We start from the raw sequence: 25,749 nt of genomic DNA, 5'->3' as shown, positions 1-25,749 counted from the left end.
GCCGCCGCCCGCAGCTGGCCGCTCCACAGTCCCGCAGCTCCTCGATGTTTTACCCGGCGGTCTCAGCTCACCGGAGCTCCAGCGCGGCGACCCAGGCAAGGAATCGCCCGCTCCACGATAGCGCTCCAGCGCTGTGCCGCCGCCGAAGCCGAGGTTCTGGGCGGTCCGCGACAGGAAACGCTGCTCCAGGCCCGCTGGTAGGCCGCGAGGACGGGTCGAAGCTGCAGCCCGGAGAAAAACTGCCTCACCGACCAGGTAGGGACCCTGAAAGGCAGTTTCCCCCTCCCCCCACCCCCCACACAAAAAAGTCTAGACCTCCAAACAAAACACTTTAACTAACTAAAAATAAAAATAAAACGGTGAAAAGATAGACAACTGCTGGCAGGGCAGCCGTGCACAGGACAGCGCCTTACAATGATCTTACAATATTAAGCTTGTCCTGAAATTTAGGACACAAAGAATCTTCAGATATGTTGGCAAACTGGATCAAAAATCAGTTGGATGACTGGAAGCAGAGGATAGTTGTGGATGTGTTCAAGAAGGAACTGCAGATGCTGGAAAATCAAAGGTACACAAAAATGTTGGAGAAACTCAGCGGGTGCAGCAGCATCTATGGAGAGAAGGAAATAGGTAACGTTTCGGGCCGAAACCTTTCTTCAGATTGACTGGATAGTTGTGGATGATTCTTTTTCTGACTGGAGATCTATAGCAAGTGGTGTATCACAGGGATCAGTGCTGGGACCTTTGTTGTGTGCGATACATATAAATGACTTGGCTGAAAATGTATATGATTAGTTATTTTGCAAATGTCATGAAAATTGGTGGACTCATACACAAAGACATAGTGGGGCATAGATTAGTTGTAAAATGAATTGGAGTGGTGTCAGATGGAATTTAATCTAGCCAAGTGGGAGAATGTATGTTGAGAGATCACATTTCGGTAGTAAAGATAGAAAACAAATGACATGAACCTTACGAGAGTTGATGTAGAAAGAGACTTTGGGGTGCTACTCCATAACTCCCTTAGAGTGGTGACACACGTAGATAGAATAGTGAAAAAGGAATTTGTATGCTTGCCTTCTTTGGCTCAGCTATTGAATATAATAATTGGGACATCATGTTGCAGTTATACCTAACATTGGTTAGGCTGTATTTGGCATGTTATTTACAGTTCAAATCTCCATACAATAGGAAGGATGTCATAGCAATAGAGAGTATAGAAGAGAGTCATCAAGATGTTGCCTGGAGTGGAGGGCTTAACATAAGGAGAGACTGGATCAACGGGGTTAACTATCATTGGAAGCAGGAGGTTGTATAGTGACGATATTGAGATTTATAAAATTATGAGGTGCATAGAATCATTTTCCCAGGGCAGAGGAGTCTAGACCTAGAGTGCACGGGTTCAAGGTAAAAGTGAAGAAATGTAAAGGTGATCTGTTCAGTACATTTGTCCACGCAGAATTTGGTGAATATATGGGGAAGTGGATATAATTACAATGTTAAAAGTGATTTGGACAGGTACTTAGATAGGAAAGGGTTAGAGGGATATGGGCCTAAAAAAACAAATGGGGATTAGTGTGATAGGCACCACAGTCGGCATGGATGAGATGGCCGAAAAGGCCAGTTTCCATCCAGTAGGTCTCTATGATTCTATGATCTATATATTTTTTAAATTATGTTTTATTTGTTTTATTTTCCCTAGTTTTTTCCTCAATCTAGATTTTTCTCTCCCATTTTAGATGGTGGACTTGCTTAAATTGTAATTTTCCCCCAATCCTCAATTTTTCCTGTTTCCTTGGATATGTTTCCTTGTATAAAAGATCTGGAAATCTCCAGGACCTGACAATGTTTCCCCCTCTACTCTTAACCTCTGTGCCAAACAGCTGGCACCGGTCTATACAGACATTTTTAACCAGCCACTGCCTGCTTCAAAGTTCCACTATTGTCCCTGTACACAAAAAGGCAAGGATTACTTGTCTTAATGACTACAGGCCTGTCGCACTGACCTATGTAGTCATGAAGACACTCGAAAGGCTTGTGCTGGCCAAGCTGAAAAATATCACAAACTCCCTGCTGGACCCTCTGCAGTTTGCATATCAGGCCAATAGATCTGTGGATGATACAGTCAACCTGGGCCTGCACTTCATCCTACAGCACCTAGACCGCCAGGGGATCTATGCGAGGATCCTGTTTGTTGATTTTAGCTCTGCATTCAACAACATTGTGCCAGAGCTACTACACTCCAAACTTTCCGAGTTGACTGTGCCTGAACCTCTCTGTCAGTAGATCACCAACTTCCTGACAGACAGGAAGCAGCATGTGAGGCTGGGAAAGTATATCTCGGACCCGCAAACACTCAGCATAGGAGCACCGCAAGGCTGCGTACTCTCTCTTCTCCCCTACTCTCTCTACACCAATGACTGCACCTCCACAGACACCTCTGTCAAGCTTCTCAAGTTTGCGGACGACACAACCCTGATTGGACTGATCCAGGATGGGGAGGAATCTGCCTACAGACAGGAAGTGTCACAGCTGGCGTCCTGGTGCCGTAGCAACAACCTAGAGCTCAATGCGCTTAAGACAGTGGAATTGATTGTAGACTTTAGGAGAGCTCCCCCTCCCCTCACCCCTCTCACCATCAACAACACCACAGTCACATCTGTGGAGTATTTTAAGTTCCTGGGAACCATCATCTCCAAGGACCTTAAGTGGGGGGCTACCATCGACTCCACAGACAAAAAGGCACAACAGAGGATGTATTTCCTGCTGGCGAGAGCGGCGCGGCTCTCGCCAGCAGCGGCCTCTGCAGTCCGTCTGCGTTTTTATTATTTTATGTCTATGTTTTTATGTAGTTTTTGTTATTTTTGTTGGGGTATGTGTGTGGGGGGGTGGGGGTGGTGTGGGGGGGAGGGGGAAACTTTTAAATCTCTCCCTGCACGGGAGACCCGACCTTTTCTTTGTCGGGTCTCCGTTGTCGTTGGGGCTGCAACGAGGAGCGGCCTCCAACAGGAAGACCGGGGACTCCAGTGCCGAACTCACCTCACCGTCGCGGAGCTGGCTGAGTCCAGAGCGGGTGGAGCTGTGGTGGACGCTGCTGCGACCCGACCCCTGGAGATTCGGTGGCTGCAACTGCGGGTTTGGCGGACGGCACCGGGAGCCCGCGGGTCCCTGGAGGGAGACCGCTTTTCGGGGCTTCCGCAACGGCGACTTCTCCCGCCCGAGTTGCGGGGTTGAAGAGCTCCTGGAGCGGGGCCTTACAGCATCGCCCCGCGCGGCTTGGAATGGCGGCGGGCTGCGAGCGCGCGCCGGGGGCTCTAACATCTAGAACCCGGTGCGCGATCTTGCATCACCCGGCGTGGTTTAATGGCCACGGGACAATTCGCCATCGCCCGCCGGGGGCTTTGACTTTGACTCTGACATGGGGGGGGAGAGTGCAGTGGAGAGAAAAGTTTTTTTGGCCTTCCATCACAGCGATGTGATGGATGTTTATGTAAAATATGTTGTGTCTTGGGTCTATTTGTTGTAATGTATGGCTGCAGAAACGGCATTTCGTTTGGACCTCAAGGGGTCCAAATGACAATAAATTGAATTGTATTGTATTGTATTGTATTGTTGTATTTCCTACGGCAGCTGAGGAAGCACAATCTGCCACAGGCAATGATGGTCCAATTCTACACGGCCATCATAGAGTCTGTTCTCACCTTCTCCATCATGGTCTGGTTTGACTCAGCCACCAAGTACGACACCTGGAGGCTGCAGCGAATCGTCCGAACAACAGAAGATTATTGGCTGCAACCTTCCCTCCATTGATGAACTGTACACTGCAAGGGCCAGGAAGCGAGCGGGCAAGATCATCTCTGACCCCTCTCACCCTGGCCACAAACTCTTTGAATCACTTTCCTCTGGAAGGCGACTCCGGACTGTCAAAGCTGCCACAGCCAGACATAAATCCACAAGTTTTTATCCACAAGTAGTTGCTCTACTCAACAGCCAAAAATCTGTAGCCTCCCTTTTATCTGGTATTTTGTTGGTTCACATGCTTGTTCAATGGTGTTTTATCATTAATGTTATATTTGCAAAAGTGATGCATTGATTGCTACATAAATCCGATAATTAATATAAACTTTTCTCCTCCACCAAGCTTCTCACTCCAGATTTTTATCATTACTAGCCTCCTGTTTGGTTGATGAGTAGCAGTGTAAAATTTCACTGCCTCAGAGGGCGGTGGAGGCAGGTTCTCTGGATGCTTTCAAGAGAGAGCTTGATAGGGCTCTTAAAAATAGCGGAGTCAGGGGATATGGGGAGAAGGCAGGAACGGGGTACTGATTGGGGATGATCAGCCATGATCACATTGAATGGCTCAAAGGGCCAAATGGCCTACTCCTGCATCTATTGTCTATTATCTATTAAATCCCAGAACTATTGAATATTTATAGTTCTGCATGCAATAATAATGTGGCTGTAAACATTAGAATTAATTAACCTGTTTTACAGTTTACAACGTGGGCTAATTTTAGGGTATTGATATTAAGTTGAGCCATTGGAGAGAATGTGTTCCTCTCAGCTCCACAGCAATCCCAAAGCTACGATCACCTCCAATCCGAACACAGTAGATTCTTGTGTACTATGTCAACAGATCCAATGACCAGCTTAACATTCATCTTTACAGGCAAATGGGTATTCCAATGTACGTCCACTGTAGGAAACTACTACTTCATTGTTTATTTACTGATTGTTTATTGTTTATTTCATTTGTCCAAAATTATAGCAATGTATATCCTAATTTACAAGCAATTACGGGGAAGAGTACTCTGTTTTTATTTTCTTGCCCTAGCTTACTGATATAGGGCTGTTAGTGGATGTTGCCTTACAAGCACTTCAATATTGTTCATAGGAAATCTGTAAAACCTGCTTGTTCTATAGAAAGACATTTTACTTTCCGGAACAACTTCATGCTGAATAGTCAGATCTTTTGAATGAATGAATGAATGAATGAATGAATGAATGAATGAATGAATGAATGAATGAATGAATGAATGAATGAATGAATGAATGAATGAATGAATGAATGAATGAATGAATGAATGAATGAATGAATGAATGAATGAATGAATGAATGAATGAATGAATGAATGAATGAATGAATGAATGAATGAATGAATGAATGAATGGATGAATGGATGGATGAATGAATGGATGAATGTGGGATTTAAGTGTCATAGCTGTATTTTCTTGCCATAGCATTGATTCTGACAACTACTGTTCTTCATTGAAATAATCTGAATTGAGATGTCTCTAATTATCTTGGAGTGACTGACCGTCTATCTTATCAAGAAAAATCACTGTTACCACTCCTTGCCTTTCTATGGATAATGATCTTTTATCCAATTGGTTGTGAAAGATAATTCCAACATATGGATACCTTAACAAAAAAAAGTGTGTTGAAGTAACTGTAAGGTAATACTCGGTGTCTGATCATTTTCTGGTAAAGATTGCTAATTAGTTGCATCAATTGCTTGGAACCAACAGTATAAGGTGATATGGCTTTTCATGTTTCATAAGCAGGTTTCCTATAACAGCCCACATTGCAACAGTATAGTGGGCTGATATTATAATGATGAGGAAATCCATTAGTGAGAACAGAAATTGATCTTGAATATTTCTGCCTTGTTATCTTTCTTGTGGTCATTTTTAATGGCATACGTATGTAGCTGGAAAGGTAATGTCTGACTGACTGAATAAGTATGATTCAGATTCAGATTCAGATTCAATTTTAATTGTCATTGTCAGTGTACAGTACAGAGACAACGAAATGCATTTAGCATCTCCCTGGAAGAGCGACATAGCAAATGATTTGAATAAATAATAATAAGTGTCCGGGGGGGGGGGTGATTGGCAGTCACCGAGGTACGTTGTTGAGTAGAGTGACAGCCGCCGGGAAGAAGCTGTTCCTGGACCTGCTGGTTCGGCAACGGAGAGACCTGTAGCGCCTCCCGGATTGTAGGAGGGTAAACAGTCCATGGTTGGGGTGAGAGCAGTCCTTGGCGATGCTGAGCGCCCTCCGCAGACAACGCTTGCTTTGGACAGACCCAATAGAGGGGAGCGAGGAACCGGTGATGCGTTGGGCAATTTTCACCACCCTCTGCAATGCCTTCCGGTCGGAGACAGAGCAGTTGCCATACCATACTGTGATGCAGTTGGTAAGGATGCTCTCGATGGTGCAGCGGTAGAAGTTCACCAGGATCTGAGGAGACAGATGGACCTTCTTCAGTCTCCTCAGGAAGAAGAGACACTGGTGAGCCTTCTTGATCAGAGTTGAGGTATTGTGGGTCCAAGAGAGGTCATCGGAGATGTTGACTCCCAGGAACCTGAAGCTAGAAACACGTTCCACCTCCGTCCCGTTAATGTGGATGGGGGTGTGCGTGCCACCCCTGGACTTCCTGAAGTCTACAATGAGCTCCTTGGTCTTCTTGGAGTTAAGGGCCAATTGGTCCTCGATAAGAAAATGGTAGTAAACAAGTAATCATTGTATTGGTAATCATAAAATAAGAAAAAGGTAATTTTGATTTGCCACTGATCTACTTAGCAAATGTTAGATATCAAAATTAAAAGAACATTGCTGAGCATGGGAACATTTATGGCTATATTAATATCAATACCACTATTTCTTCTTTCAAATATGTATGGTTCCTTTTATCAAAATTTGCCCGTAGTGTACTGATGATTGATGTAAATATTTTGATGTGATATGGCTGTTGCTTTCAGTTGCACTTGCACTGGAATTCTGCAAGCAAGAAACAGCTTGTCTCATGTGATTAAATGTAAACAGTTTGATGTGATATGGCTGGTGCTTGGCTTAATATCAGATTTCCAGTGCAAGGTACAACTGGAAGCGATGTCCTCACCCATAGATGTATAATCAAACATAATGTTGTACTTGCTTAAGAAGGAACTGCAGATGCTGGAAAATCGAAGGTAGTCAAAAGTGCTGGAGAAACTCAGCGGGTGCGGCAGCATCTATGGAGCGAAGGAAATAGGCAATGTTTCGGGCTGAAACACTTCTTCAAACCTTCTTTTGTCTACCTATAATGTAGTACTTCACCATTTATCTGGATGCCAATTGGGAGAGCTAAACTAAATCAACAAACCCTCCACAATATAGTACCAGGAACTTGAATAACATTATAAAAGGAATCTTCACCACACAGACTTATTTTGAGGTAAAAGTTCAGTGCAGATAACAGATATCTTGACTTGAAACCATTGCTTATTTGGATTCTGTCAACCACTTCAGAGTGATAGCTATCCATAGATCGGACAGGAAGAAATTCCTATGGCGATTGCAATGCATTGAGTAGTGGTGTGCACTCACTATTGCAGAGCTGTTTGAATAGGTAATACATAAAGTCCAGGGGCTTCAGAACATGTGCTGACTCTTTAGTGAAGACCAACTGTGTGTTTGATTACATCAAATGTACAATGAAATCATTGTTACATATTCACATAACTTATTTAAAAATAACAGTGGACAATAAAATGATTATAAATAAAGACTATCACTGATATTTTGACAAGGTAAAGGAGAGTTGGTTTTGCTGTTCATGTTTGCCTAGTATTTACTCATCAGATGTATATGTCTTGTTATATTGGTATTCCTATATTCAAGATTGTAATTCTATGTCCAGTTGTTCCTAGGTTAATGAAGTTCTGAATCTGATATTAGTTGATCTCTTGTTTCTCATTCAGTAATTAGAGCTTTCGTAACATTGCCACAAACACTTGCAGGTTTGAAGCTATATCTATCTATGTTATTATTTTAATAAAGAAGGCATTATTGTGGTCATATTGAAAGCACTTAGAACAAAGTGCACAGGTTCACTGACTATTATTTTGTTGACAACAGTTTAAAGCAGCTAGTGTTTTGTAAGGCTGTGCGGTCAGCTGGCGTTAACATCATATCCGTGCTTAAGGATAATTTAAATGTTTACTAAAAATGCATTATTTTAAAAGATTTTTATGATGCTGTAGAACTAAATATTTATTCTGGAATTGCTACTCTTATCCTGCGTCTGGTGTAATAATATTAAAAATAAATTCTTCCAATCATTTTGTTCAGACATTTCTAGCTTATAAACTGGTGAAATATGATGTTCAGAATGAAAAGCCCATAAGGAATGATCAAGGAAGATGTGAAATCGTTAACAAAGGTATGTTTACATTTAAAATCTAAAGCATGGCAATTTATCCTTCACTACTCCTAATATTAGGGAGTATTCCTTCAATACTCATAATATTGCACCGATGTGTAACTTTAAAAAAAAAAAGGAAGTATGTAAATTCACTTTCATATCCGGGAGCCTATGACATGTTCGCTACTGCCAGTGAGTATCTGTGCTTCTCTCTGTTGGTTCCTGAAGAATTCTCACTTTCTATTTACCACTAGTTTTAACTGCTTTTCATGCTTCCATTTTTTATGTAGTATTTTTCATGACAGCTTCGATGACCTTTCTATAACCATATAACCATATAACAATTACAGCACGGAAACAGGCCATCTCGGCTCTACAAGTCCGTGCCGAACAACTTTTTTCCCTTAGTCCCACCTGCCTGCACTCATACCATAACCCTCCATTCCCTTCTCATCCATATGCCTATCCAGTTTATTTTTAAATGATACCAACGAACCTGCCGCCACCACTTCCACTGGAAGCTCATTCCACACCGCTACCACTCTCTGAGTAAAGAAGTTCCCCCTCATGTTACCCCTAAACTTCTGTCCCTTAATTCTGAAGTCATGTCCTCTTGTTTGAATCTTCCCTATTCTCAAAGGGAAAAGCTTGATCACATCAACTCTGTCTATCCCTCTCATCATTTTAAAGACCTCTATCAAGTCCCCCCTTAACCTTCTGCTGCTCCAGAGAATAAAGACCTAACTTATTCAACCTATCTCTGTAACTTAGTTGTTGAAACCCAGGCAACATTCTAGTAAATCTCCTCTGTACTCTCTCTATTTTGTTGACATCCTTCCTATAATTGGGCGACCAAAATTGTACACCATACTCCAGATTTGGTCTCACCAATGCCTTGTACAATTTTAACATTACATCCCAGCTTCTATACTCAATGCTCTGATTTATAAAGGCTAGCATACCAAAAGATTTCGTTACCACCCTATCTATATGAGATTCCACCTTCAAGGAACTATGCACGGTTATTCCCAGATCCCTCTGTTCAACTGTATTCTTCAATTCCCTACCATTTATCATGTACGTCCTATTTTGATTTGTCCTGCCAAGGTGTAACACCTCACATTTATCAGCATTAAACTCCATCTGCCATCTTTCAGCCCATTTTTCCAAATGGCCTAAATCACTCTGTAGACTTTGGAAATCCTCTTCATTATCCGCAACACCCCCTATCTTGGTATCATCTGCATATTTACTAATCCAATTTACCACCCCTTCATCCAGATCATTGATGTACATGACAAACAACAAAGGACCCAACACAGATCCCTGAGGCACCCCACTAATCACCTGCCTCCAACCCGACAAACAGCCATCCACCATTACCCTCTGGCTTCTCCCATTCAGCCACTGCTGAATCCATCTTGCTATTCCTGCATTTATACCCAACAGTTTAACCTTCTTAACCAACCTTCCATGAGGAACCTTGTCAAAGGCCTTACTAAAGTCCATATAGACAACATCCACTGCTTTACCCTCGTCAATTTCCCTAGTAACCTCTTCAAAAAATTCAAGAAGATTAGTCAAACATGACCTTCCAGGCACAAATCCATGTTGACTGTTCCTAATCAGACCCTGTTTATCCAGATGCTTATATATATTATCTCTAAGTAACTTTTCCATTAATTTGCCCACCACTGAAGTCAAACTAACAGGTCTATAATTGCTAGGTTTACTCTTAGAACCATTTTTAAACAATGGAACAACATGCGCAGTACGCCAATCCTCGGGGACTATTCCCGTTTCTAATGACATTTGAAATATTTCTGTCATAGCCCCGGCTATTTCTACACTAACTTCCCTCAATGTCCTAGGGAATATCCTGTCAGGACCTGGAGACTTAACCACTTTTATATTTTTCAAAAGTGTCAGTACTTCTTTTACTTTGAAACTCATAGTATCCATAGCTACTCTACTAGTTTCCCTTACCTCACATAATTCAATATCCTTCTCCTTGGTGAATACTGAAGAAAAGAAATTGTTCAATATCTCCCCCATCTCTTTTGGCTCTGCAGATAGCTGTCCACTCTGTCTCTCCAATGGACCAATTTTATCCCTCATTATCCTTTTGCTATTAATATAGCTGTAGAAACCCTTTGGATTTACTTTCACCTTACTTGCCAAAGCAACCTCATATCTTCTTTTAGCTTTTCTAATTTCTTTCTTAAGATTCTTTTTACATTCCTTATACTCCACAAGCACCTCATTTACTTCATGCTGCCTATAATTATTGTAGATCTCCCTCTTTTTCCGAACAAGATGTCCAATTTCCCTTGAAAACCAGGGCTCTTTCCAATTTTTACTGTTTCCTTTCAACCGAACAGGAACATAAAGATTCTGTACTCTTAAAATTTCCCCTTTAAATGTCCACCATTTCTCTTCTACATCTTTCCCATAAAACAAAATGTCCCAGTCCACTCCTTTTAAATCATCTCGCATCTCATCAAAGTTAGCCTCTCTCCAATCAAAAATCTCAACCCTAGGTCCAGTTCTGACCTTCTCCATAATTATATTGAAACTAATGGTATTGTGATCACTGTACCCGAAATGCTCCCACAACGCATACCTCCGCCACCTGTCCCGTCTCATTTCCTAACAGGAGGTCCAGCACTGCCCCTCCTCTAGTAGGTACCTCTATGTATTGCTGCAAAAAACTATCCTGCACACATTTTACAAACTCCAAACCATCCAGCCCATTTACAGAATGTGTTTCCCAGTCTATGTGTGGAAAGTTGAAATCTCCCACAATCACTACCTTGTGCTTACTACTAATATCTGCTATCTCCTTACATATTTGCTCTTCCAATTCTCGTTCCCCATTTGGCGGTCTATAATACACCCCTATAAGTGTTGCTACACCTTTCCCACTTCTCAGTTCCACCCAAATAGCCTCCCTAGATGAGCGCTCCAATCTATCCTGCCAAAGCACTGCTGTAATATCTTCCCTGACTAGCAATTCAACACCTCCACCTCTTGCCCCTCCAATTCTATCACACCTGAAGCAACGAAATCCTGGAATATTTAGTTTCCAATCACAGCCCTCCTGCAACCATGTTTCACTGATCGCCACAACATCATACTTCCAGGTGTCTATCCAGACTCTAAGCTCATCCACCTTTCTTACAATGCTCCTAGCATTAAAATATGCACATTTAAGAAACCCCCCGTCTCTTCTTCTCTGTTTATTTCCTTTTTTTTCTTTCTCCTCTTGTGTCCGAGTGCTTCCCTTTTCTGCTTCCTGCCTCCCATTCTGTCTACTAGCTTTCTCTATTTGAGTCCCTCGCCCCAACCATTCTAGTTTACAGTCTCCCCAGTGACCTTTGCAAATTTCCCTGCCAGGATATTGGTCCCCCTCGGGTTCAAGTGCAACCCATCCTCTCTGTACAGGTCCCACCTTCCCCAAAAGAAGTCCCAATGATCCAGAAACTTGAATCCCTGCCCTCTGCACCAGTCTTTCAGCCACGCATTTATCCTCCACCTCGCTCCATTCCTACTCTCACTGTCGCGTGGTACAGGCAGTAATCCTGAGATTGTTACCTTTTTGGTCCTTTTCCTTAACTCTCCTCCCAACTCCCTAAATCCTCCCTTCAGGACCTCTTCACTTTTTTTACCTATGTCATTTGTACCAATATGTACCACGACCTCAGGCTCCTCTCCCTCTGATTTCAGGATATCTTGGATGCGTTGAGACACGTCCGAGACCTTGGCACCAGGGAGGCAGACCACCATCCTGGTCTCCCGACTGCGTCCACAGAAACGCCTATCCGACCCCCTAACAATAGAGTCCCCAATTACAATTGCCCTCTTCTTTTTTTCCCCACCTTTCGGAGCAACAGGGCCGGTCTCTGTGCTGGAGGCCCGTCCGCTGTTGCTATCCCCGGGTAGGCTGTCACCCCCATCCGTACTCAAACAGGAGTACTTATTTGCAAGGTGTACCGACATTGGAGTACTCCCTCGTTCCTGCCTCTGCCTCTTGCCCTTCCTTAGCGTGACCCACATGTCTCTCTCCCGTGGTTTTGGAGTGACCACCTCCCTATAACTCCCCTCTATGACCTCGTCACTCTCCCTGACCAGACAGAGGTCATCGAGCTGCTGCTCCAGGAACCTAATACGGTCCCATAGGAGCCCCATTTCTCTGCACCTGGTGCAGATGTGGACGTCTGGAGGGCCATCCGACACCATGACCTCCCACATCTGACATCCAGAACAGTACACTGCTCTGACTGTCATTCTCTCGCCTTACCCTGGATCCGATACCAGTATAATACAATAGAAACTGCAGGGAGAAATCAGCAGGTATCTGACAAAAACAGCTGCTCCCTCTTGCCCTTTAAACTGCACCTTTATTATATAAACAAAAAGCACTGTACCTTTAGCTCACTGTACCTTTACTAAAGCACTGTACCTTTAACCAGAAAGCAGAAATGCTAACCTGAGGTTGCACCCAATCAGCTGCTTCCTCTAGTCTGCTTCCGCCAATCAGCGGCTTCCACCAGAACCCTCCCTATGGAGTGTGGAACGTTACGGGTTTTGGTAAAAGCCCTGACCCTCCTCCACTGTCTCCAACGGTCCCAGGCCTCTGTGAAAACAAGCCCCGCGCCCGATTTAAGTACTCACCGCCCTGACCCTCCTCCACTGTCTCCAACGGTCCCAGGCCTCTGTGAAAACAAGCCCCGCGCCCGATTTAAGTACTCACCGCACTGACCCTCCTCCACTGTCTCCAACGGTCCCGGGCCTCTGTGAAAACAAGCCCCGCGCCCGATTTAAGTACTCACCGCCCTGACCCTCCTCCACTGTCTCCAACGGTCCCGGGCCTCTGTGAAAACAAGCCCCGCGCCCGATTTAAGTACTCACCGCCCTGACCCTCCTCCACTCGCTCCAACGGTCCCGGGCCTCTAGATAAATTTCTTTAAATTACTGAGCATTATGAAATATTTGCTTAAATATCAGCCTTTTCTGCTCCATCGACCTTTCCTACGTCCTATTTTCCAATTCCACTGCAGGCAACTCTTTCTTCATATCTTTGTAATTGCTCTCAATTAAGTGGAGGACACTAGATTTGGACAAAAAAAAATGTTTTGCCTCTCATATTTATCTGGACCTACCAAGTTATGACCACTGATCTCTGAAGGATCCTTAAATACCAGATTTGATATTAATTGTACCATATTTCACATGACCAAATCTACAATAGCTTGCCCACATATTTACTGTATTGCTCTAAGAAACTATACTGACGCACTCCACAAATGTCTCTTGCACAGTGATTAATGCAATTAATTTGTGGATAATAACTCCACTTGATAATTGCATTTCTCTTCCAATAGGCCTATGGCATTTCTCCTTTCATGCTTCGCCCATCTGTTAGACTTCAGGGTTGCAGGGCGGACCTCTATCTTTGTCTTCATTTCTCTGCTATTCCTTATTTCTACCCGGACAAGTCCCACATTATGAACCACTTCATTTATATCATTGCTCTCTGATACTTTTGTGATACAACTTTACTCCACCTCCTTTCCCTTTTTGCCTATTCTTTTAGAACATTAAAAACTTGAAATATTGAGTTCCTAGTCCTGGTCACCCTAAAACCATATCTCTGTAATAGCTATCTTAGTTATTTATTTCCATCTGTGCTGTCAACTCCTATAATAGACACAAAATGCTGGAGCAACAGCAGGACAGGCAGCATCTCTGGAGAGAAGGAATGGGTGACGTTTCAGGTCGAGACCTTCTTCAGACTGAGAATAATTCTCGTCGGAGAGAGGAAGAGAACTTCTTCAAAGTTGGCATACCTTGAGGAGATTTTGCAGTGAAGCAGACAAAATATACTCTCAGTCTGAAGAAGGGTGTCGGCCCAAAACGTCACACATTCCTTCTCTCCAGAGATGCTGCCTGTCCCGCTGAGTTACTCCAACATTTTGTGTCTATCTTCGGTGTAAACCAGCATCTGCAGTTCCTTCCTACATATATCAACTCCTATACCTTGTTAGAAAAGCTGCCTTTTCTCCTTAACATTTGAGCTTTTACGGTTGTTGCTTACTCTAATTCCAATATCCGCTTCATACTTTTATGTTTACTTTCTTCTCTCATGTCACGTTTTGCATTTCATTTGCCCCCTCACTACCCTGTACCACTGTTTTCTGATTGCTTTTGATTTATTAAACTTCTCATCCCTTGAACCATTTCCTCCTTTAATTAATGTTATTCCTTGCATATATTCTTGGCTATGCAATCTGCCTGAACACTGTCCCATCTGTATCTCTAAACTAAACAAATGAAACCCATCTCAATGGAACAGCACTCTTCCACCAGGTCTGTCACCGGTGTTCCATGAAACAATTCCTCCTGCACCTATCTTTGAGACAAACGTTTACTACGCTGATCTCAAATACTCTCTGCCAATTTGCATGTGGCTCAGATAATAATCTGAGGTTATTGTCTCTGTAGTTCTGCTTTTCACCAGTGCTCATATGTTGTAGCTATGTCACATTGTCTGTCTAGCCATATCTGTTCCATTTAATTAATTAGTTGGGATTAATTATTTTAAACCTGCACTCCTTAGCTTCAGTAATGTCCCATGATTTAAATCTCTTGGCCGATCAGAAGAGACTGGAAATAAATACCCACCAATCACCTACACATGCTGACATCACACACAGCACTGATGCCCTGTAGACTTTGGTTCTTCACTCACTGCCTTTGTCTTGTTGCTGTTGGAACTTGCTGATACCAAGGGACCTGGGTGTCCTTGTACAACCTCACTGGAAGCAAACTTGATGGTGCTGCAAGTTGGGGCTGACTTTTCCATTCCCATTCTGAAATCTTGTTTTTTTTTTTAAATCTGCTATCATATTACAACATGCAGCACAACAGCCAAAACAATCAAATAATATTTTAGTGGACATAAATAGATAAATACAAGTATTGAACTGCCAGATGTAGTTGGAGTAGTGCCCAAGTACGGGGCATTGTATTCCAATTAAATTGCATTTTTATTGTGTTCCTCTCGCAAAGTGTTTAAATCAACCCGTTCTCCCCCATGGTAGGTGAGACTGGACTCCTCATATCTTCGGTGACTAAGTGGAATCCATTCAGTGGTTATGCTGGAAACAAGAAGTTTTCAGAACAGAAGCTCTTCAGAGATGTATTTACAAAGGGTGACATGTACTTGAATTCTGGAGACCTGTTGTCTGAGAGCGAAGATGGCTATATTTACTTTCATGATCGGATTGGGGACACCTTTAGGTAAAAGATTATAAACTGGAACATCTTAAATCATTTATTCAGCCAAGGAGGAAAATTATTATTCAGTTAAGTTAACAGCTAGAGGCTAAGAGAGCAACTTTTTATTACTACTCTACTAACATTGGAAAAATCATACTGTTGAATTGGGATAAATTGTGTTTATTTTACTTCATGTTAAATTGATTTTCACACTAGCTAACTGCACTGTCAAATCACTTGATATCTTACACATTGTGAAATTCAATATGCATGAAAGAACTTCAGTCATTCACTGGTCCAGAATGGTGCTATAGATGTCATATCAAAAGCCCACAACAGAAATTGCATACCTCCAGAATGAAAATTGAGGTCTATCTGCTTTCATTGCATATTCCTTGAATGTAAATACTTGGCCAATAAACCTACTCATTCATTCATAGGGAGAAAAAAACTTCACAGCTTTTTTTCAAAACAGTACCTTATTTCAACAAAGAATTAATGTAAACTGAAGAATGACGTATACCACTCATTCAGAGAAATATCCCTGCAAAAATGGGAGTTTGCTCTATTTTGGTATGCTAATGATATGCTGTCTATCGAGCTAACCCCCACTCTATTCTGACAAAAATCGGGACATTTAGCAAAATTTGTAAAAAGAAAAGCAATGCTACATTATATCCTTTCTCCTACATTCACAATCTCTTACTTTATGTTCTTAACTACTTGCTGCTGTGTGTTTGCTTTCAGTAATGGTATACAAGGAAACTCGATCTCTTTGTACATTCAAATATTCCTATCTATTATCATTGAAATAAAATGCCTCTCTGCGATTCCTACCAAAGTTGGTACCTTTGTATTTACCCATCTTATACTATGTCCACTGCAGCCTTGCCTATGCACATAAAATGTCTAAATCGAACAAGTATTTTGCATTCTCCTCACAATTAACATTCCCACTCAGTTTTGTGTCATTGGCAAATTTAGGACCATTATTTTATTTTCCTTATCTAAGTCATCATTGAATTTTGTGACTAGCATGATCACAAGCAATCACCCATCCTTTCTTATCAGTCCCAGGGGATTTAGCAGCATACAGTGCCATTGATTTCTCCATCATTATTTTTTTAAATTAATACCAATTTCATTGAATTCCTCATATTCAGTAGCTCTTTGATTCCCTTATATCACTGGGAAGTTATTTATATTCTCCATTTTGGCATCATGGTCGACACCTACATCATAAGCCAAATGGCATGTTCCTGTGTTGTACTGTTGCATATTCTTCCATGAAGATAGAACCAAAGTATTAGTTTAATTGTTCTGTTGTGTCTTTGTTCTATCATAGTATATTATTCCTGGCTTTATGGGATCTATAATTTTTGCTGAATTCTGAACTGATCGTAATTCTGATACCATTACTTTTCTGACAAATCTACATGGATCCACTTGGAATCTATGTTTTTGTAAGCCATGGTTGCAATTTAAAATGGTTTTATGTTTCCTTAGTACTAATGCCAATGACTAATGTTACAAAACCCTTGTCTCCAACACCAATCGCTTAAACCACAAACCGCATATTCACCTCCATGATCCTACTAATGTGTTGATAATTTAAAATTATTATCTCCTGTGCTTCTGCTTTTAAATTGGGATTCTAGCTGCTCAAACGCCTTCAACCAAACCTTTGTATCGATCCTACCTTTATCGTTGGTATGTGCATGGATTATGGCTTCCCCTTCCCCCAACCCCAATCCAAGTTCCTCCTCAGCAGGGGACAGATGTGCTTCCCAACCTATGATGTTGTTGCTGTGCAACTGATGCTCAAAACATCAGCCCGGTTTGTTTCTTGATGGTAACTGATTAATCTGGAAATGATCCCTGAAGATACGTGATGTGGGCATAACAGCTTTTATATACTCCATGCATTAAACATGGGAACATGGATCCAGTTTCACATTTAAAAAACAAGTTTGCTAAATGTAAATGCATGAACCATAAAATATTGGACCTAAAATAGCTCTACTTCCTGAATGTCATTCTTTTTCAGATGGAAAGGGGAAAATGTTGCAACCACAGAAGTGGCTGAAGTAATTGAAATGCTGGACTTGGTGGAAGAAGCCAATGTGTATGGCATAGTTATTACAGGTGAAGAATGACTGCATAAAAATAGTCTTTGATTTAATTATTTTGCTAATTGTCGCAGTCAGGTCTTAAGAATCATCTACTGGTGTATTTCCCAACAACTTCAGGCAGCAGAGAAGTACAGCTAGCAGATCTACTACTGTCAATAGTGACAGTTTAATCCCGACCTCAGGTGCTGGCTGTGTGCGGTTTTCACATTCTCTCCTTCACCACATGCATTTCCTCTGGGTGCTTCAATTTCCGCCCACATTCCAAAGATGTATGCATTGATAAATTAACTATCTACTGTAAATTCTCCCAAGTGTGTACATCTAGTGGATAATTGATGAGAATGTGGGAAGACTAAGAAGTGGGATTGGTGTAAATAGATGATTAATGGTTGGTGCGGGCCTAGTGAACCAAAACACTACTTCTGTGCCCTACCTCTGACTCAAAGTATACAATGGATGAAAAAATAATGGGTACCAGTGAAGGGTGGAAGGCATCACAGAGTTGAAGTGTTTTTATTTGCTTTTGAAAACACAGTGAAACAACTCTTTGAAAAAAAGAGTTGTTTCAAAGAAAACCTGTCCTTGTTATTTACCATAACTTTAACAAAAGATTCACAGAAACCAAAGAAAAATAGTGAATGGTTTTGAGAAGTGGCTTGCAGAAATCTGCAGAGGAATCTATTTCTTAGTATTGTTTGTCCTCTATCCTTTAGCACTTTTCCTTACATTAATTATAATTTAATAATAAAGTATGTTGCTCATCCTTTATCCTCTTGTTACATCTCCCTGTCACTATTTTTAATGTTTCAGCTCCAAATCCAATCTTTCTTAACCCTGTTATATAGGAATCTTAGCTTCTTTAGCCATATCATTTTGTTTTCTTCTCTTTGCCTTTGTCAACTCTGTTTTCACTTTTACCCCCTTATTTGTGGTTATTGTTATTTTTAAACTAATTCTTTTGCAATTTCAAATGTTCAAAGTGTCAATCATACAATTGAGGGGGAAATTCATCATAGAGGGCAAAAACTATATTCCTAAAGAATAAACGACGGTTGAAGTTTTTGGGAAGGAGTTTATAATCACATTGGAGACTTGGTATAGGCTTCTTAAGTCATGGTGTGATAGGAGTTAGGGGGAACCAAGGGAGGTAGCATAGGTCATTGCATGATAGGAAATTAATATTTTATACAGGAAATCATTCTCATCATAAAGGGGTGAAATGGAAAAACTGTTAAGGCATGAAAGCTTTTTGCTAGATTACAACTTATGGAATTTGGGGAAGAAATAATGAAAAGTGATGCATTTAAATTTATACCAAATGAGAGATTTGAAGAAATCAGAATGTATATTTAAATTAGGTATGGGACAAATGATTCATTTGATTTTTTTCTTATTTTTAACTTGGTTGGCCAAATTTTAATTAACCATTTCATTTCCTTCTCACAGGATATGAAGGCAGGATAGGAATGGCAGCAATTATCCTGAAACCAGATCAGAAGTTTGACGGGAATAAAGTATATAACCATGTGGTGAAATATCTGCCAATCTATGCTTACCCACGCTTCCTAAGGATCCAGGTCAATGCTTACAGATACTTTAATCAGTTTAGCACGTTAAGGAAGTTTGATTTCACACTCAAAGGGTCACTCATTCAACCAAATATGAATAGGATATATTTGGTCATAGCTGAATATCATAGGAGGGCTTTCATCTTCAATTCCAAAATGCTGTTGCTTTAAAGTGACATATAAAAAACAATTAAGATATATTTTTTTAAATCAAGGGAATAATAAAAACAAGGAATAACATAATCAAGCCACAAGGAACTGCAAATGCTGGGATCAAGCAAAACACAGAGTGCTGGAGTAACTCAACAGGTCTTACAGGAACTGTGCAGAAAAGGGGTCTTAAGAAAGGTCCCAACCCAAAACGTCACCTGTGCATACCCTCCACAAATGCTGCCTGAATTCCTCCAGCACTTTGTACTTTGAATAACATGATCAGTTGACTTTTAAAACAAAACAAAAAAAATAAAGGCCACAATTTTTCCAGCCACTGAGTGAAGTATGCAGGAGGATGGTTCGGAGTCAAGCAAGACAACTCACTTATAGGGATTGGTTAACATTTATATAATTTTTCCTGTTTTATATTTAATTGAATCTGATCACGACTGAAAACTGACTATCTATAAAGAAAGGCGACTTAGCAATGTGTGTTAGCCTGATCTATGCAGTTTTACCTTCAAAAATTATTGAAGTAAGTAATGAGAGATACAAATGTCCAGTTCAGATCTAGTATGTACTATTGTTACACCCTAAATCATTGAGGTAATATTGTTTGGTATAATGCAGTGGTATTCACTGGCAGTGACTTGCAATTATTTTTGCGAGCAAAGAAGTCTGGGGCTCAAATCCAAATTCATAATAGGCATAAACAGAGACAAACAAAATGATTTTCTCTAAGTCAGAATTCAGTTGGAGAAAGCACAGACTCAGCCAGGAATTGATAGACGAGTGATCTAATGCCAACAGTGATCGTTATAGAACTAAGCATTGCAGCATTAGAATGAAACCAAATGTTTGTATTTGTGAAAGCTGATGCGATGAGGAGTGTGGTGCAAATGAAGAGCAGTAAGAACTAAGTATGGAAGATTGAACTGTTCTGATAAGCTGTGCAAGGGCTGAATGAGAAACCATTGGCTAAAAACAAACAACAAGAAATTTAAAGTAAAAGGAGATCCAGTTTAGGCAGATAAAAATGCTGGAGAAACTCAGCGGGTGAGGCAGCATCTATCGAGCGAAGGAATAGGTGATGTTTCGGGTTGAGACACTTCTTCAGACTGAGGTGGGGGTGGGGCGGGAAGAAGAAGGGTCTCGACCCGAAACGTCACCTATTCCTTCGCTCCATAGATGCTGCCTCACCCGCTGAGTTTCCCCAGCATTTTTATCTACCTTCGATTTTTCCAACATCTGCAGTTCCTTCTTAAACATCCAGTTTAGGCAGATGAGATTAGTTTATTCTGTTATGTTTGGTGTTACCGACAGGGCCTGTTACTGTGCTGTACTTTTTAATGTACTATAACACAAGAAACACTTAGCAGATCAGATAGCGAATATGTAACATATTATTACTATTTTCTATTTAATTGAATCTGGTTATGACTGTTAACTGACCAGCTATGAAGTAAGGCGACTTACCAATTTGTGTCTCGCTTCATCTATTCAGCTATGATTGGGAAAAACACATAATGAATAGGAAGGTACACAAAATTGCTGGAGGAACTCAGCGGGTGCAGCAGCATCTATGGAGCGAAGGAAATAGGCGACGTTTCGGGCCGAAACCCTTCTTCTTATGGGACAAGGAATAGGAATGTCACTTCTAGCATCTGTGGAAAGGGAAACAGCTAATGTTTTGGGTCTGGGCTAGGCTGGGCAATTTAGAACAAGGGAATCACCTATTCAGGATATGGAGTTAGACATTCACGACTGAGTGGAGGTGATTTCTTTTCACTCTAATTTTGGTGAATCTGTGGAATCCTCTACCACAAAAGTGGAGAGGCTATTTTGTTGAATAGATTTAAATTAAATGAACTGAGGCGAAGAGCTGATGGATGTAGAGTTTGGAAAAGTACTGTGAATGTGTATCGACTTGACTGATGAATGATGTGGAAACTGCTGAATTGCTGACACAGATAGGCATCTCTAGTCCAAGCAACTAAAGATTTTATTCGTGACTTAATCAGGACTATTTTGGTATTACTGTGTGAGCGAGAAAGCAGGCAAAAATGACATTGATTATAGCATACATGGATAAGTTGATACTTTTATCTTAAGAAAATATGTTTCGTGGAATGGAATGTAAAGTTGAATGTAAATAACTGAGATATGGGGTCATTTTAAATGATGAGGGCTACTGCCCTAAATGTAATTTAAAAGGTGAGTAGTTTCTGAGATAGGGGCAAATAGAAGATGGGCAGAAAGTTTTGAAATGAACATTTTTGTAACCTCCTAGCACTCCGTGTTGGAAATGTGGATGGAAGAAGGAAATGTGCTAAAAGGATTTTTTTTTAAATCACTTTGTAATGGAAGAAAATTTAAAAATAATCAATAGTTAGTAATCCATAAACCAAATGCTAATACTATTGTAAATATTAATTGAAGTTATTTGTCATTTGGGAATCATTGACAAATAATTTAGAGGCATTTGTTGAAAACATCTTTCATAATCAACAGGGATTGAAATTGCATTTCTAAAATGGACAAGTTGTCATTAAAGCCTATCAAAAGTACATATGAAGTACACATTTTATGTGTCTTTGGCAAGAATATAATGGAAACTATTTTGAATAGTCCCAGAAAAATGATAGGATAGTAATCTATTATTTTTCCAACCAAACAATCCCCGATCCTGTTTACCATCACACTTGAGCTACATGAATTGGACGCCCAGAATCCTTGTGATTTGGATTAATCACCATACCATGATCTTGATTTGGCATCCCATGATCAGGACTGTCCCAGAATGCTGTGTCTACCAGTAACGCCTTGTCCCATAAGATAAGCTAATGGACTATTCGAATCGGTATTAGACACAAATAGATTTTGTGCTCCAATCTTCTATAATTATGTCAGTTCCCAACAAAGACTGATGGCTGCAATGCAGAGTTTAACCCAAATTCACAGGCACCCCGAACTATAGGGAGAGGTTGGGCAGGCTAGGACTTTATTCCTTGTAGTGTAGGAGGCACAGCGGTGATCTTATAGAGCTGCATAAAATCATAAGGGGAATAGATCGGGTAAATGCACAGAGCATTTTACCCAGAGTAAGGGAATCAAGAACTATTGGACGGTTCAAGGTAAGAGGGGAACGATTTAATAAGAACCTGCTGAGCAACGTTTTCACAGAGGGTGGTGGGTATATGCAGCGAACTGCCAGAGCAGGTGATTGAGGCAGGTACTATAACAACATTTAAAAGACATTTGGACAGATACATGGATAGGGAGCATTTAGAAGGATCTGTATCAAACGTGAACAGATGTGACTAGTGTAGATGGGGCATGGATAAGTTAGGTTGAAGGACCTGTTTCCATGCAGTATGACCCAATGACCCTGAGCCATTGAAACCTTTTGATAACTGTAGATAAAGGTAGAATGGGCACTGCGATTAAAGTAGATGATTTTTTGGTGGGAAAAAAATTCAAATTGTAACCTGGTTCTATTTGTTTTACTACAATTTAGAAAACCATGGAGATGACTGGAACATTCAAGAGGACAAAAATCAATTTGGTAGAAGAAGCATTTAATCATAAAATAATAAGTGACCCCTTGTATTTCCTGGATACTTCTGAGAAATCTTACATTTCTATGACGGAAGAAATATACAACGATATTTTGTCATTCAAAATAAAATTATGAGCCGTATTCAAATTTGGCGAATTTTGATATTATGATCACAGAAATCCAAAGTGTTCATATGATTAGCAAATAATCTTGTAACATTAATTTTAATAGCAATTGTACTTTATCAACATTTTATCAGAAGGTGTAATTTTGCAGGATTTTTTTAACTTGTACATATGTTTAACTTGTGGTTCAGTAACAAACTGCATTCTTGATATTAAATACATTTTAAAAATAGTTAATAAACTATTTTAATAAAAATCGGAATTTGTTTTTTTTTAGTTGGATAAATTAGTTATTAATGCTCCCAGGTGTTTTATTGTGATGCCCTGCAGTACTGATATGACTCACTAGACTAAGTGGGACCCGTTGGGTCCCATGTTCACACGGGAGGGCTGGTCCCCCCAATGCAATATTTCACCTCTCCACCAATTCCTATATTTGTGGCCAGTGGAGGTTGGGGGGGGGACACTTTCTGGAGTGCTAGTATGGGTGTTGTGTGCTGAAGGGACTGGTTTCCAGAGGGCTAGTATGGACATTGTGGGCCGAATGGATTATTGGGCTACAATGTCAGTCACTCAGGCCTGGTGGGCAGGCAGCTCAGTCACTCGGGCATGGTGGGCTGGCAGCTCAGTCACTCAGGCCGGGTGGGCTTGCAGCTCAGTCATTCAGGCATGGTGGGCTGGCAGCTCAGTCACTCAGGCCTGGTGGGCTGGCAGCTCAGTCACTCAGGCCTGGTGGGCTGGCAGCTCAGTCACTCAGGCCTGGTGGGCCAGCAGCTCAGTCACTCAGGCCTTTTGGGCCGGCAGATCAGTCACTCAGGCCTGGTGGGCCGGCAGCTCAGTCACTCAGGGCTGGTGGGCCAGCAGCTCAGTCACTCAGGGCTGGTGAGCTGGCAGCTCTTAAACTGGCAGAAATTCTGCCCAAAACAGGTGAGAGACTCTGTGATTGAGACGGGCGAGAGGGTGGAGAATCAATTTTAGACATTTTTCATCTATTTCTGCAGATCACAGCAATGAAGGAGGAATGTCTATCCTGGCCTGGATCAGGGGCCTTGTGGGCCAAAATGAGTGGTTTCAGGCAGGCCAAACAACTCATTTCCATTTCCATTTCAATTTCAAGCACAGGGCAGGCCAAACAACTCATTTCATTTTCATTTCATTTTATTTCATTTCCATTGCCATTTCAGTTTCAAGTACAGAGCAGGCCAAACAACTCATCATATTTTCATTTAATTTAATTTCCATTGCCATTTCAGTTTCAAGCACAGGGCAGGCGGAACAACTCATCTCATTTTCATTTACTTTAGAGAGCTCGGAAAAATGCTGAAAAGCAGGACCTCCAGGGTTGTTATCTCCGGTTTGCTTCCAGTTCCTCGTGCTGGTGAGAGCAGGAACAGGGAGATACGGGACCTGAATGTGTGGCTGAGGAACTGGTGCACGGGGCAGGGATTTAGATTCTTAGATCACTGGGATCTGTTTTGGAGTAAGGGGGAACTGTACAAAAGGGACGGATTGCATCTTAACAGGTGGGGGACCAGCATTCTGGCAGGCAGGTTTGCCACTGCTACACGGGTGGTTTTAAACTGAATAAGGGGGGTGGGGTGTCAAATGGGATAGTCGAGGATGGAGTTAAAGGGAAAGGGTTTCTTAAATGTGTGAGCGGAGAGACAGAGGGGTGTAAAATGAGGGTAGAAGCAATAGGTAGCAAGGTGAAAAGTAAAAGTGGCAGGCCGACAAATCCAGGGCAAAAATCAAAAAGGGCCACTTTTCAACATAATTGTATAAGGGGTAAGAGTGTTGTAAAAACAAGCCTGAAGGCTTTGTGTCTCAATGCAAGGAGCATTCGTAACAAGGTGGATGAGTTGAATGTGCAGATAGCTATTAATGACTATGATATAGTTGGGATCACGGAGACATGGCTCCAGGGTGACCAAGGCTGGGAGCTGAACATCCAGGGATATTCAACATTCAGGAGGGATTGACAGAAAGGAAAAGGAGGTGGGGTAGCGTTGCTGGTTAGAGAGCAGATTAATGCAATAGAAAGGAAGGACATTAGCTTGGAGGATGTGGAATCGATATGGGTAGAGCTGCGAAACACTAAGGGGCAGAAACCGCTAGTGGGAGTTGTGTACAGGCCACCTAACAGTAGTAGTGGAGTTGGGGATGACATCAAACAGGAAATTAGAAATGCGTGCAACAAAGATAAAACAGTTATAATGGGTGACTTCAATCTACATATAGATTGGGTGAATCAAATTGGCAAGGGTGCTGAGGAAGAGGATGTCTTGGAATGTATGCGGGATAGTTTTCTAAACCAACATGTAGAGGAACCAACGAGAGAGCAGGCTATTCTAGATTGGGTATTGAGTAATGAGGAAGGGTTATTTAGCAGTCTTGTTGTGCGTGGCCCCACATATGGTTGAGTTCTTCATTAGGATGGAGAGTGACATTGTTAATTCAGAAACAAGGGTCCTGAACTTAAAGAAAGGTAACTTTCAGGGTATGAGACGTGAATTGGCCAAGATAGACTGGCAATTGATTCTTAAAGGGTTGACGGTGGATATGCAATGGAAGGCATTTAAAGTACATGGATGAACTACAACAATTGTTCATCCCAGTTTGGCAAAATAATAAATCAGGGAAGATAGTGCATCCGTGAATAACAAGGGAAATCAGGGATAGTATCAAAACAAAAGATGAAGCATACAAATTAGCCAGAAAAAACAGCCTACCAGAGGACTGGGA

The 25,749-nt window shown here is 41.4% G+C and overlaps 1 protein-coding gene across 1 annotated transcript in view; it reads left to right on the top strand.

Annotated features, from left to right (window-relative positions):
• slc27a6 (solute carrier family 27 member 6) overlaps positions 1 to 23,263 on the top strand; it is a 77,174-nt gene extending 53,911 nt beyond the window's left edge. The window contains exons 6-10 of the mRNA XM_033017775.1: positions 8,117 to 8,207; positions 15,293 to 15,491; positions 17,518 to 17,615; positions 19,049 to 19,179; positions 22,841 to 23,263. Coding sequence (XP_032873666.1) covers positions 8,117 to 8,207; positions 15,293 to 15,491; positions 17,518 to 17,615; positions 19,049 to 19,179; positions 22,841 to 23,017 — 696 coding nt within the window. The 3' untranslated portion in view covers positions 23,018 to 23,263. The remainder of the gene's footprint in view (positions 1 to 8,116; positions 8,208 to 15,292; positions 15,492 to 17,517; positions 17,616 to 19,048; positions 19,180 to 22,840) is intronic.
• Positions 23,264 to 25,749: the final 2,486 nt, after the last annotated feature.

This window comes from Amblyraja radiata, chromosome 3 (genome assembly GCF_010909765.2).
Source record: "Amblyraja radiata isolate CabotCenter1 chromosome 3, sAmbRad1.1.pri, whole genome shotgun sequence".
In the NCBI taxonomy this organism is placed as follows: domain Eukaryota; kingdom Metazoa; phylum Chordata; class Chondrichthyes; order Rajiformes; family Rajidae; genus Amblyraja; species Amblyraja radiata.
Note: the sequence above shows the minus strand (reverse complement) of the source record. Positions and strands in the feature narration are given on the sequence as shown.